At 36.6% G+C, this 13,485-nt stretch overlaps 1 protein-coding gene across 1 annotated transcript in view; it reads right to left on the reverse strand.

Annotated features, from left to right (window-relative positions):
* Positions 1-783: 783 nt before the first annotated feature.
* MACO1 (macoilin 1) overlaps positions 784-13,485 on the reverse strand; it is a 30,080-nt gene continuing 17,378 nt past the window's right edge. Inside the window, exons 7-11 of the mRNA XM_062594282.1 lie at positions 6,840-6,998; positions 6,448-6,627; positions 5,505-5,625; positions 3,835-4,009; positions 784-2,708 (exon numbers count right to left, since the gene is read on the reverse strand). Of these exons, the coding sequence (XP_062450266.1) occupies positions 2,506-2,708; positions 3,835-4,009; positions 5,505-5,625; positions 6,448-6,627; positions 6,840-6,998 (838 nt within the window). The 3' untranslated portion in view covers positions 784-2,505. The remainder of the gene's footprint in view (positions 2,709-3,834; positions 4,010-5,504; positions 5,626-6,447; positions 6,628-6,839; positions 6,999-13,485) is intronic.

Genomic DNA, 13,485 nt, shown 5'->3' on the forward strand with positions numbered 1-13,485 from the left:
GGCGGGGAGGAGGGGGAATTACAGAACACAACCGCTGCTGTGCTGCCATGTGGTTTGTTGAAATTGCAAACTTATCCATGCTGTATTTTCCAATTTTCCTTTTGTTATAGAGTAACTGAGGTTTCAAGTGCCAAGAAATTCCAACATTTTACCTGCAGGCCTAACTGCTGAGGTCCAAGTAGAAGTAGGAGTAGATGCAGGCAGAGAAGAACATCCTGGTTAGGACCAGCTATGGCAGTAGCCAAAGCCAGATGCACAAGACAGCTCACTTACCCTGAGGATGACAAATACAGGTGCAAAACTGACAACAAAAGTTTTGCAGAAGAAGCTGGAGGGGCTAAGAGAATTAAGCGGACGTACTGATAACCAGGGACAAGTAGTTCTTTCTTTTTGTCTAGACAAGGACAATGCTAAAAACTCCCAAATTGTCCATCTTGGCTTTGCTTTTGCAGACGAGAGAAGGGCTGAAAAGGAACAAAGGAACAGAGGCTAAACTTAAAGACATACTGTTGCAATTCTCAAGAAATTACACGTATCTATTTTTTAAAGCCCACAGATGGGGTAACTTAAGTCTGTACACTGAATAGCAGAAGCATCTGTTCTTCCTTCTGTTTCACAAAAGTGAAGTTCTGCTGCAAAAGAAAAGACTTACCTGGAATAATAGAGAAAATACATGCAAAAAGATAACAAAAAATTTAAGATGCTCTTTAAACAAAATGTATTCCTTATACCAAGCTAAATCAGGTCAGTTAAAAAGGCAAAAAAATTTTTTTTTAATCTGCAAGAAAAAGTTTATTCTTTGTAAACCCCACAGAAAAAAAGAATGCAGCCAAGACCAAGTATTTAACGAAAATAGTGCCAAAGTAGGCAGCAAAATGGGGGAACCTCAACACAAAAAAGTCAGTGACAATATTTCATGTTTTGCACAAAGATGAAAAACCTATGACATTTCTGAGTAACATTTTTATGGTGACAATTACACAAGATGATTCAAAAATGCAAATGACAGCAACATGCACACCTGGCTAAAGCTAGAAGTTTTATCCCAAAAGAATATCTGTGATTAAAATGATGAATCTTTAATGCTTCTATTTTATTGACTTGCGTGTCCTACTTCATTTTTTTAAATGAGTCATACATGCCAATTAACATGAAACTTAAAAAAAAGAAATTTTCCTTTAAGAACCACCTTGTCCTTTCAGAGTCCACTGCATGTTCACAAAATAATAATATTGGGTTTTAATTTTGCTAGCCTTCAATACAATTTTGCATCCCACCCCTTCAATCCCACCCCCCCAAAAAAATCTTAAACACTTCCAAAGTTGCCAGTGCAAACACTTTCTATCAATGTATAATATACATTTTAACTTAAACCTTTGTGCAATTTATGAGGGTATTTTTTTTCTTTTTTTTAAAAAAAGCTCTTTAAAAACTCCTTGGCACAACAGCTGAAAAATATTCAGCTCCATTTCAATTGTCAAACATAAGGTGATATAAAGTGTAAATCACAGTTGAATAAAATAAAAAACCCAGAACTGCAGCTTTTATTAGCCAGCTTTACAGTCTCTTGTATACAGTACATTGCACAGTTCCGCCTTCACAATAACGCTTCCTGTATTAATATTGTGCCTTCCACGATGCAGTATAATCAAGGCAAGTTACAGAACACTGCTGAGTTTATATCAAAATAAACATAAGATGTAACCTTGGTTTATAATGAACATCCAAATTACCATGTACAATTTGCAGTAGACTCTGTAATGAGCTTGATATATAAGCTAGATGACAGTGAAGGGGGAAAAATAGTTTAAACTATCAAGTTTCCTCTTGAAATGTCTTTTCCCAAGGCACTGTGAACAAGACTGTTAGCAATTCTCAATGACTAAAAACACGAATGGGAATATAAATATTTCACACAACAACCACCGTCACATCATCATCTAATTTCTTACTTATTCTTTCCCTTAAACAACACCCCTGAAATTTGTTTGGTCCTTTGAGGGGTAACCAAATTATTTTCTGCAATATCACATATTTGTATTTAATACATCTATAAATCAAAGCTTTGTTAGATTATTTAACCCTTTCATTATAAAAACTATAGTTTTTTCCTCACTATTTCTTAATAACTCGGATTTGCAAATTCAACTTGATTAAAAAAAAAAAAGAACAAAAAAGAAAGGGTTCAAAATCAAGCAAAGCCTTGTATTTTTCAAGAGGAAACCATGCAAGAGTACATAAAAAGGCAAAATTGGCTACTTGAAAACCAAGAATTGTTTTTAATGCATTGGCCAAGGAAAATAAATTGCAAAGTTCTGTGAGGTTTTCTAAAAATTTACAAGAAAAACTGATGGGAAGTTCTAGTCAATCCAGATGTTCTTTTTTCCTGTTTTAAATGACAACAAATACAGTCTCACACAATACAATTTCATCTTGACTGCAAGAGACACTCCTGTGTGATGCCTTCAGCATGACAAAATTACTGGGCAAAAAGAAAATTGGCATTCATTTCTTCAAGGGCTGATAAACAGAGGCATTGGGATCAAGTCCAGAAGGGCTGGTCTCCACGAATTTGGAAGAGTAATGTGGGGAAACAGGACTCAGAGTGCTGGTGGCTGCAGTGTATGTTATGCTGGGCATTACTGCCATAACTTCTGCTATCTTCTGTTTTAGGTCCTTGATTTCCTGATCTTTTTGAATGATTTGCCCTGAAACAGCAAATAGCATCACTTAAAACCAGTGGCATGCTTTCACCTTCCCCCAATTGCCCAGCAGTAAGAACTGTTGAAGTGAAACACCCAGAAGAGTTTCAGCTTTCTGAGATACCAATAACAGTGCAATCCATGCAACTTCCCATTTATGTTGATGAACTGTGTTTAATTACCTTTAGTTACCAACTAGGCATATCACTTCCATTAGATTTTGCACTGTTTGAATTCACAGCTGCACTATACCAAAGGATTATTTTTACAGCTCAATTATTTTCCTGCCCTTGTCAGTTTGTATTTTACAAGCACCTTGCAGGAGTACAAGTGTTTGCTTATTAAATGCGTTACTTATTTTTACAGTTGTCCTATTCTCATTGGTTTTCTAAATTCCCTTTGTGAACATCTACAATATCATTACTATAAAATCTATGAAACTAGGTAAAGAGAAAGCCCAATAAAATTACAATAAAATAAAAATTCTCTTTCTGATCAAAGTTTCCTGCAACCAAGCAAACTTCCACAAGGAAGTTAAATAGATACTAAGTCACAAAGTTATTTAATTTTGTCTCATGATCAGCTGAACTAAGTACAGTCTGCACATGATTTTGTCCTGGCTTAATGCTCCCTCTGGTGGCTGCAACAGCAGCTCAACAGAGACAGCAGCATCAGCTCCTTATATCACCGATGGGAGGTTTAAAACCAGTATTTTTATATTTTTAATTAGTTCAAGGCTATCACTACTATGATTAAGACTCAAGGACAGGGCTTAAAATATGACAACTATTATTATATATTCTAATTCTTTTTTTTTAAAAAAAAAAGCTCTCCAGTTTTAGGGTAATGGCTTGTAAAAATACAGACGATCATAAATTCACTCAAATACCAAGATGTGGTTATGTTATTTTCAGATCAATAGCTTGGGGAAATCAGGCTGATCAGCTGAAGTGTTTAGGCTCACATTCACAAAAGCATGAAGGACAAAAAAAATGACACTGAAACCTGAAATGCTTTGGTGACTTGAGGCTGTAACCCACGGCCATGGATGTTAAAAGGCAGGGTACTCTTTATGTCATATTTCCACCATTTCAGTCAGTGCTACCAGTTGAATTAAATTACCACACGTTACCTTGGGCAATCTCAAGCTGCCGTTTTGCATCTCCTAATGCAGAGAACAGATCCAGCTTGATTCTTGTCTCTGCACTCAGGCTATTCTCTAAGTGCTGTGTTTTATCCTGCATGGCTGAAAGTGCTGACATTAACACCTCCGTATCCTTCTCGTTTTCCTTGTACTTCCGCAGTTCCTGGAGGAGTAATTAGGACAAACGTTATTCACATAGACTTTACACACGAGACATACCGAGAAGTCTTTCCTTTTCCCCACAGCATGCCACTGGGTCTGGTATCAATGCTGTAAAATTAAAATGATGGTTAATTAAGGACACTGCATTACCACTGCCAGTAATTATACATGACCATCATACAAGTGATTAAAGCTATATTGTACAAAGAATAATTACAGTGCAGTGAGCAAATATATTTGCTCTGCTTCTCAGCTCTCTATCATCAGTATCATTGGAGACCCTCCTTCTAAAGATCCTCCTGATCACTTCCACGTGCCCTCTAAGAAGCTGCACAGTGTTCATTTGGAGACGCAGAGAACTCAGCTCCGGAACACGAAAACATTTCCTATAAGGCTATATTGGGGACCGATCTTTCACTGGACAATTTAAAGTGATACCAAATAAACACTGCATTTTAAGCTATTACAATTGTTTGATGAGAGGGATTCTTTATCCCAGAACACTTCCCACACTGAACCTGATTGTGCTGCAAATCTAGAAACGTAAAACAGAAAAGGAGGGAGTGAGTATTTTGTACCTAGAAGACAAAGTCACGTTGCAGTTGGGGTGTATGTATCACCATTTCAGCTGACTAAGAAAAACAGAAATACTGTAAAACACAGTTCTACGGTTTTAAAATCAATTAAAAAATAAAATTATGGGGGAAATACTAATACCTACCAAAAATAGCTTCTCTAATGGTTTAAAGATTATAACAAAAAAGCTTGATTATGGATGGCTGTACACATTCTTAGCAGATAACCTGAGCTAGTTTTCATGGGTTGGTAAACCCAGGAATGGCAAGGTTGCATGTTATTTGAAAACAAGTTCACAGTAACATAAGATGTATTCTAAAAAGCCTCTAAAAAAACAGAAGATTTAAAGTACATGTATCTTCAAAGTTAAGGAACTAACAGGCAAATTCTCAGTTGACAATCTGAGTATATCTTTAGGAATAGACACTTTAAAGGAATAAGGTCAACTTCAACTCAAGCATTTAAGCTTTAACACACCAGACAGCACGTCTGTGACAAATCTACCACAACGTACCTTCACTATTCAAGCACTTGCACCAAAAAACAAAAACAAACATTAGCCAGTGAGTAAAACATTGAGAAAACAATCTTAGTTCTTAGCAGTGAAATTTATAATGTGTAGATTGGCAACAAGCTCCTTACATAAGGAAAAAAAGTAATTGAGGGGATTATGTTCTCCTCAGTTTATCCAGACCATTATTTCAGAAAAAAATTAGTAATTACTAAATAATTAACTGGTGGGGAGCTAAGACTATTAGCCTTTCTCATACATTAGGCTTTGTAAGAACGTGGGTAAGACAAACATCTGAACAGCCCAAATCTTGAAGGTGTTGATTGCCTCCTATGTAGATTCACCAATTTCAGAAGGTTGAAAGCACTCATTGTGATGCCAGTTCAAGCCCTTCCTGCTTTCTCATTACCTGCACTTTCATTTCTAGTTCTCTTATCTGATCTTCTTTCAGCTTTATATCAATTGTTAGCTTCTTGCACTCTGTCTCCAGCTCTCGAATGCGATTCCGTAAAGTTTCAGTACATTCTCCTCTGCAAAATAAATATTAAAAGAAAAGAAGGTGAAATAAGAATGAAGCTGTCAATTCTGGATTGTTTATATCATGAAAATTAATATAAATATTGAAGGATAGAAGAGGAAGCTAACTTTGTTCTTCTCAGCAAAAGAACTTACCTTGCGTTAAAAATACCAAAAGCTGCAAAAAGTTACTCAGTGCTATTCCTTGATATCAGGAAATTTGGAATATTTATGAAATATGGCAACAAAAAGCAGAAATTATTTTTAGACATTGAGAGCACTGTAGATTAAAGCTATCTATATTCATGCTATGCTTTCATCTTGAAAGGCTTTCCAACTATATACCTGCAGTACTGTTGAAACTCTACTGTACTGTACTGCACCACCGGTAATCCGCAGTTAGAGCGGAATACTTTTGAGATGTGAGGTAAAGACCGTATTTTGGCCAAGGTCGCTGTACAAAAACCTTGATTCAGAGCTCCCCTGAAAGGGGACATTCCTCTTTTTAACTGGAGTACCCATACATGGTACAGCATCTCTATGCTTGTACAATCTATGAACAGCAGGTAATACAGAACAAAATCATCACCCTGTGACCTTAATGCATATGAGCACTGAGACTCAACCTCATGAAAAGAGATCTCCCCTTGCTCAGGTACAAACAAGCCTGCATAAACTAAGGTTCCATACTGCAATACATATCATATACAGATTACTCCTTTATGCAGAGAGGGGGAAAAAAAGCAAAACAAAAACACAAATGAAAACAGAATGAGTTTTAGTGGCAATGGCTACATTTCAGGAGTAGAGCTGGCTTTGGGGGTAGTATCAAGTACCTCGTAGCAGCAAATGCAACAGCACGTGCAGCAGTTGCTTCTTCCAATTTCTTTCTTTTCTTTTCTTCCATTAACTGTTTTTCTACGAAGGCTCGTGCTTCTTGCTCTGCCTTTAGTTTCTTCTCCAACTGGCTGATCATTTGTTTGTCTTTTTGTTTCATTTGTACAGCATTGTGTAATCTGGAAAGTAACAGGTACAGGTTTTTAACAGAGGACTTGACCATTTAAAAAATAAAACAAAACAAACTAAATAGATTGCTGTCACTGCAGACCAAACAGGTCTGGCTGGATACGCAGGCACACACCTCAAACGTTGTAGACTCTTGAGGTAGTATTTCCCTTTACCAAACTACAGTTGTTACTAATTTACACAGCTTTGTAGAAATACATACTTGTTCTGAAGCAGTTCATTTTCTTGCCGGAGCTGTCCTATTTCAGACCGAATTCCTCGTTCTGTGTTAGTCAGAGAACTGATCTGACTACGAAGCTCCTGTTCAATCTGCCTGCTTGCTTGCAGGTCAGCCTTTAACTTTTTAATATCTTGTTCCAATCTAAGAAAGAAGCAGCATTTTAAAAAGACAATTTCAACTATATTTCCCAATTACCTAAAGGTTCAACATTTTTCTATGATAATAAGCACAGAATAAACATCACACTATCTGCTCTAATATTTATAATTTCTGTCTAGCCTTGCCCTCTTTCACATATCACACTGGCATTCCTTCTCATGTTATGTGATCTAACTTTTCAGCAGGGATCTGCTATTCTATTCTTCTATAAACCATTGGTGTCACAGGTGTGCAGTGAACAACAGTAAGCATCTGATTTAACGATGTTCCACACAGTCCACTGTCAAGACACAGGTCATACATTGTCAGGCAGAGTATTACTCTGCTGTTTATTCTGAAGGAAAACACACACACACACCATAACTATAAATGTACAGCTATACACATACAGTTATATAACACTTTACAATCTCTCATGGGCATTTTATTTTCCTCCAAGTATTGCAGAGTTGTAATACAAATCCTACAGAATTAATTTTTTTCCTCTTCAAGCAGAAATGAAACAGATGAGCCTGAGAAGTTGCAAACAGGTGCACATACGAACCAATTTTATCTTTCTCAACAAATTCAGAGTTTAATTTGTTACTAATAGATAAGTTATGGAGCACACTGCTGAATTCTCACCTAAGTGTTTTTTTTTTCCTTAAACTATATGATTTACATGTTGAATGAACAGTGCATGTTAAGTCATTCACAGCTGATGAGTCAGGAAAATTTAGTTTTAATTTCTCCTAAACAGAGGCCATACGCTATACACGTAATTATAGCCTTAAAAACTTCACGAAGGTCCAGTCAAGCTTACTAATTAAAACATTTTCAACCAAAATTGATCAAGTGAAACACAAATTTCTAAAGAGAGACATGCAGCTTATCATCTTTTTTCCCATATTTTCAAAATGAGATTATTGGTTCTTAGAATAAAAACACAATAGGTGAATAAGTCAATCTTTAAAAAAAAATAAATAAACAATGTGTTATATACCGATTTATATGAAAGCAAATATGACTGTTATTCACATGCAATATTCATTTGCTCAATCATTTACTGATTTACAAATTTTAAGTATTCAAAAAGCAGTTAAAAATACTTATTTCCTAAAGTTCAATATAAAATTAACAAAAGCTGAACATCAACATTTGGGGGGAAATAGTCACAAAAGCCAAAAAGAAAACCAAAGTAAATTAACCTTATTGACATTCCCTATTGCAGATTAAAGAAAATAGCTATTTGTCCCCATAATGATGTGTCAGTGATGATGATGATGAGTTAATGATAATTAACTCTTTTGGACTTAAATGTAGGAAAATCTCAACCTAAAATGCTAGAATGATATGTAGTGACACAAGGCATAAGAACATTGTGAGTGAACAAATGAATCAAGAAGTTAAATGTAGAATCACAAAAGTCATGTATATATGTACGTACTCATGTATGTTCTACTTTATTTCATAAAAGCACATCTGCAACAGAAGCTGGAACTGAGCCAAAGGGGTCTACTGGATAAATTAACAGCAAGAAATAGCCCACATGGAGTATGGTCTACCATACACTCATCCAGCTTGGATCCCACTTTCCATAGTTGTACTAAACTATCTTCCTAGTTATATATGAACTACTCTGTTGGTAATATGAACTCATTTTAATATAGTATAAATTGTGGCCAAACATATATGCAAAAATACCAGTTAATTCTTGTACCTATTAGACAAATAACAGTACTAAGCAAGCATACATTTCATACTGAAGACTGCAAATCCTGTACCTTCTGGGGGAATAAAAGAATTTGCAAACCTAACCAAAGGTCATTCAACCATTTAGCTGTTGCATTCAAACCAAAAATGGAAAAGACACCAGCAGGAATTACTAGGTATGTTCTTTTCACCACACTCACTGACAGAGCCGAACAGTGCTGAGGTAACGATATAATAGTTCAATTTCATTTTCCAGTAAGTGGTAATCAAACATTTTGGAAAAAGCAAATTATTAATTGAAGAATGAAAGATGCCTAGTAAGCATGAACACACCACTGTATGCTAATAGTTGACTGGTTTTACACTAACAGTTGACTGGTTTTAATGTAAGTTCTCACAAATCTAATGGCTGGTAGCATAATGTAAAGAAAGATTGTGCATATCATAAGTCACGTACAGTTTATATTGACAAGTATACATAAATAATTTCAATATACCTCTCTAAAATAAAGTGATAATTGTGAAAATAAGACAACTTCAAGCAGCACAACAAGACTTCTCTCTGTAACTGAGACTATGCCACGTTTGCTCCAGTGAGAGGTACTGTCCTTTATTTTGGGTATGTATTAATTCAAAAAAAAGAGAAGCTCTGATCAGGTAAAGCCCAAACAAATTAGAGGTGCTGGCACAAGACAAGCTGAATTAGCATTTTTGGCAACAGAATACTGGCATTAGTTCCAACTTCTTAAGCCATCTGGTTCACGGCATTCCTGCTGCTTTCAACGAAAGCTCGGTACCAGCAGCGCTCACAGGGCTGGCTCAGACGGCGCTGCGGAGAAAGCTGAAGCCCGCGTGATCCTAGAGCAGACGTGAAGGTGAGCAGGAGGAGGGAATAAGCCACAAGAATGAAAGGACGCTTACTTCCCCAACCAGGAGGAAATATTTAAGGCTGTGAGCTGCTACCTTCCCTTATACTCGATAGAAGTAAAAGTGTCCACCCAGGGCTGCGTTCAGGAAATTTGTGAGCAGCAGAAGTATTATAAACTTACGATACACAACTCAGATCCTGCCTGCACACACAGGCAATGCCTCATGGAGGTCCTCACCTCCGCGCAGTGTTTCAGGAGGCTGTCCTCTGCAGAATTTTTCTTTTCTTTAATAGCTAGAGATTTAAGGATCTGAACTTGTAAAGCATGCTCCAAGCCTAAAATAGTCTTCCTTTTACTCTGAAGCAGCAAGGGTCAAGGGGATCTGGAGTAATACTTGCAGGAAAACGAGAGCTATCTGCCATTCACTAAGTCTTTCACTGCAAATCAAAGTCAAGATTAAACTTAAACAAAAATTTCTCAAACTCTGGATGCTTCAGTTGTCCATGGAAGATCAGTAAACCTTCCTATCTACACAGCTAAAACATATTCAAGTAGACCGTATGCCAATAGAATATTCTTGTTTACAAGCAGATGATGCTGTTAACCTGCAGCCCCTTAAATTTACTGTACTCTGCAGTGAAGAGTTCCCTATTCTTAGAAACTATTTCTCTGCAAGCAGAAGAAAACACAGCAACATACTGACCCTCCAAAAAAAAATCTAAAGAGCCTAAAAAACTTTCAGTTTTGCCATTCCAAAACCTTCCTATATAAACATGCAAGTAGCAAAGCTCCAATGTACAATGCAAAAATTATTCCAATCACCAGAAGAAATCAAAGTTATCTATGAGAATAATTAGTACATAAGACAGCTTGTTTCAACTCCTTATGTGCCAAAAGGCAAGATTTCTGTAGATACAAATAGTTTTGCCAAGCTGCACTGCCATTTTTTTTTTCCTTTTTTAAAGGTACAAATAGCTAGAAGCAGAACATGATTACCGCTATATAATACATAGAAGAAATTTCTGCTATGATTACAGCTAGGGCTTTTTTCACAGATCAGGTCCCTAAAACGTGAACAAAACTTGCTGCATTTTAGAACTGACAGTGAAACAGTAACAAGGAGTCGGCTTGCTCTGGTAGCTATTGGTAAGCGATGTTAAAACACTACCAAACTTACGACTCCAGTGGCCCAATTATATAACGTTGGGAAACGAGCAGTTCACATGCCAGCTGAGATGCAATGATCAACTGCTTGACAAACAGCTGAATTTAGCATACACCTGAAGTAGCTGCTAGTTCCACTTGTAGGAGCAAACTTACAAAAATAAATAAATAAATAAATAAATAAAGGCGGGGAGGAGGGATCAGTAACTTCCTCTCCAGGAAACTAAACACTTAAAAACAGTAAAAACTGTTAAAATGTGTTTCACATGCAATGTTTTCCTTCATCTCAGAAAAACTAGATATAAAGATACTTCTGAAATTCTACCTAAACACACATGCACTAACTATTCACCAGGTAGAACAAAAAAAAAAATCCTCGCTTCAATTAAGTTTATATTTGGTTAATATAATATTACTTTTAAATTATGTAACAGTAACCTTTTAGATATAATGTGTTACATCAACTGTTTAAGAAAAAAAAGTTAGCAAGCACATAAGACTGCCTTGTTCTCAAAAAAAAAAATCTTTATTGTCTCAAATAACTGCTGTTAATCCGTAGTCCCTAGCAGTCTTAAGGCATACTTTACATTTAATACTGATTAGTCATCTCAGGGAAATCATCTGTGAACACAAAAGGAAAGCAGCTTGGCTTTGACATCCTACAGTGAATCTGCTGGACAAGAAGTTATAAAAAGCATCTTTACTTGGAAGCTCAGCAGATCAGATCTGGAAGAGACACACATTCACAGGACTTCACACTGCCCTTTTCAGAGTGCAGGCTCAATGCAGACTGAAAGTTTAATAGTGGGGATGAGTAATACCACTGAAAGTAGAGAAGACAATGAACAAATGTTTTGCAACTCAGGGACAGCATAAATGACAGGTAGAAAAAGTAAATATGAAGTTTAAATGCATTCTATCCCATGCAGTTTGTCAGGTAAGTTTATGCTTTCCAAAACAGCTGTTTTGGTGTGCGTATTTAGAAATGTATCTGTTGGTGTAGGAGTCATGTACTCAGTCAGAATAGAAGCAAGATTTCATGAATGATTTCACTTATCTACATTTATAAAAAACGGCATGAGCAGCAACACACAGGAAGTTATTGCTTTAACTGCTCACGGCCTACCTGCAAGGGGAAATCAGTACACAATAAGCAGCTACATGAATTTACAGCACAACAGCCACATCACACCCACACATCACACAGAAACTCGCAACAAACAGTGGAATGAAGTGGCTTCATTCACTTTCAGAGCAGAGTAAGGCTATATTGCATAAAGATATTCCTAGAGTACATTAGCCATCTACCCAGAGAATTAGAGTAGCTAGATTTCTGTAAGGGTGCACCCTAGTTTACTACATATTCATTTCTGTATGAGAAATCCAACTGTACAATTACAATGACAACCGGATCAGGAACAGGGCTTCCTACATCGGAGGAATAGCATCTAGAAATCTCAATGTATAGATTAAACCCCAAAACATGTGATATTTAAATCTGATTGCTTATCATAGCTATGGAGAACAAAACTCTTGGTCTGGCAGGTCATCCTATGAAGTGCTTCCTTTCTCTTTTCTGAGAATCTATGAACAACCCAATAGTCAACCGCAGAACTGCAAAAAATGGCAAACTGAGCCGTCCTCTTCTTCAGCAAGCAAATAAGCCATTTGAAGAGATGCCCATCTGAAACTAGCAACATACAAATAAAGCAGTCCTGCATGAGATTATTTAGAGGCAGCTCTGCTGAAGACAGGGCCATCTGCACCCTATTAATCAAGATGAATTTGGTTCACAGATGAGATTAACTAGCTGGTCATTATTTGCTTCATGCAAGTCTTCTACAGACAGCATGCATCAATTAGTCTGGATATTGAATTGCCAGAAGTATGTCAGAGGAGAAAATAATGTTTTTATTCAAGTAACTGTACTCATATAGCACAAATTCTCAGAGACAGGCCAGATTCAGAAGTCCAATTGTCAAAAGGAAAGTGAGCCTGATCTGCCACTAAAGTTAGCCAACAAGGATTTGCTGTAACATCATCAATGAATGTTCAGTACACGCGAAAAGGGAGACAGATGCCAGGAGTGTAGGAAAGCGCTTAATTGTGTAATAGTTTTGTTCTAGACATATCACTATCCCCATTTTGAACAGTTACACACTATTTTCTTACAAGCATTTCTTTTGGTAGTAAATGACAACAATGTATGTCTCAGGACTCATGTTTAGGACACAAAGTGTTTGCAGTAGATGTTATCCTTAAAAGACTAAAAACCACCACAAAGATATTCTTAAAAAGCAGAAAGGTATAAAGTTAGTATGTGGTGGGATAAGGTATCCCTTTATACAGGCTGACTTCTAACATAAGCCTACTCTTGCCTTTGCTTTTGCAAAAATTTGTTCTGCTTAACTGAACCCCAGGTGTCCCTGCAAACTGATGTCCCTGCAAATGCAGTAACAACGTGTTTGACTCATCTATACTAATTTCAAAACAGAGTTTGCTACGCTTGAAATAGAACATTAATAGTGGTCATCTAATCCCCCGCCCCTTTTTTATTTTTTCCTCAGTATATTTCAATTTCAAAACTGCAGCCCCCCAGTCACTATTAGTTTGCAGAGAACTTCTTGCTCATTGTTAGTGATTTGGGAGTAGGACTCAATATTATATAAGTAACGTATTTTTGCTTTCTTACAATGTTAACTGCCTTAGGATTGTTACCTGATTTAAAAAAAAAAAAAAAAAGT

The sequence above is a fragment of the Rhea pennata genome, chromosome 23 (assembly GCF_028389875.1).
Source record: "Rhea pennata isolate bPtePen1 chromosome 23, bPtePen1.pri, whole genome shotgun sequence".
Taxonomy (NCBI): Eukaryota; Metazoa; Chordata; class Aves; order Rheiformes; family Rheidae; genus Rhea; species Rhea pennata.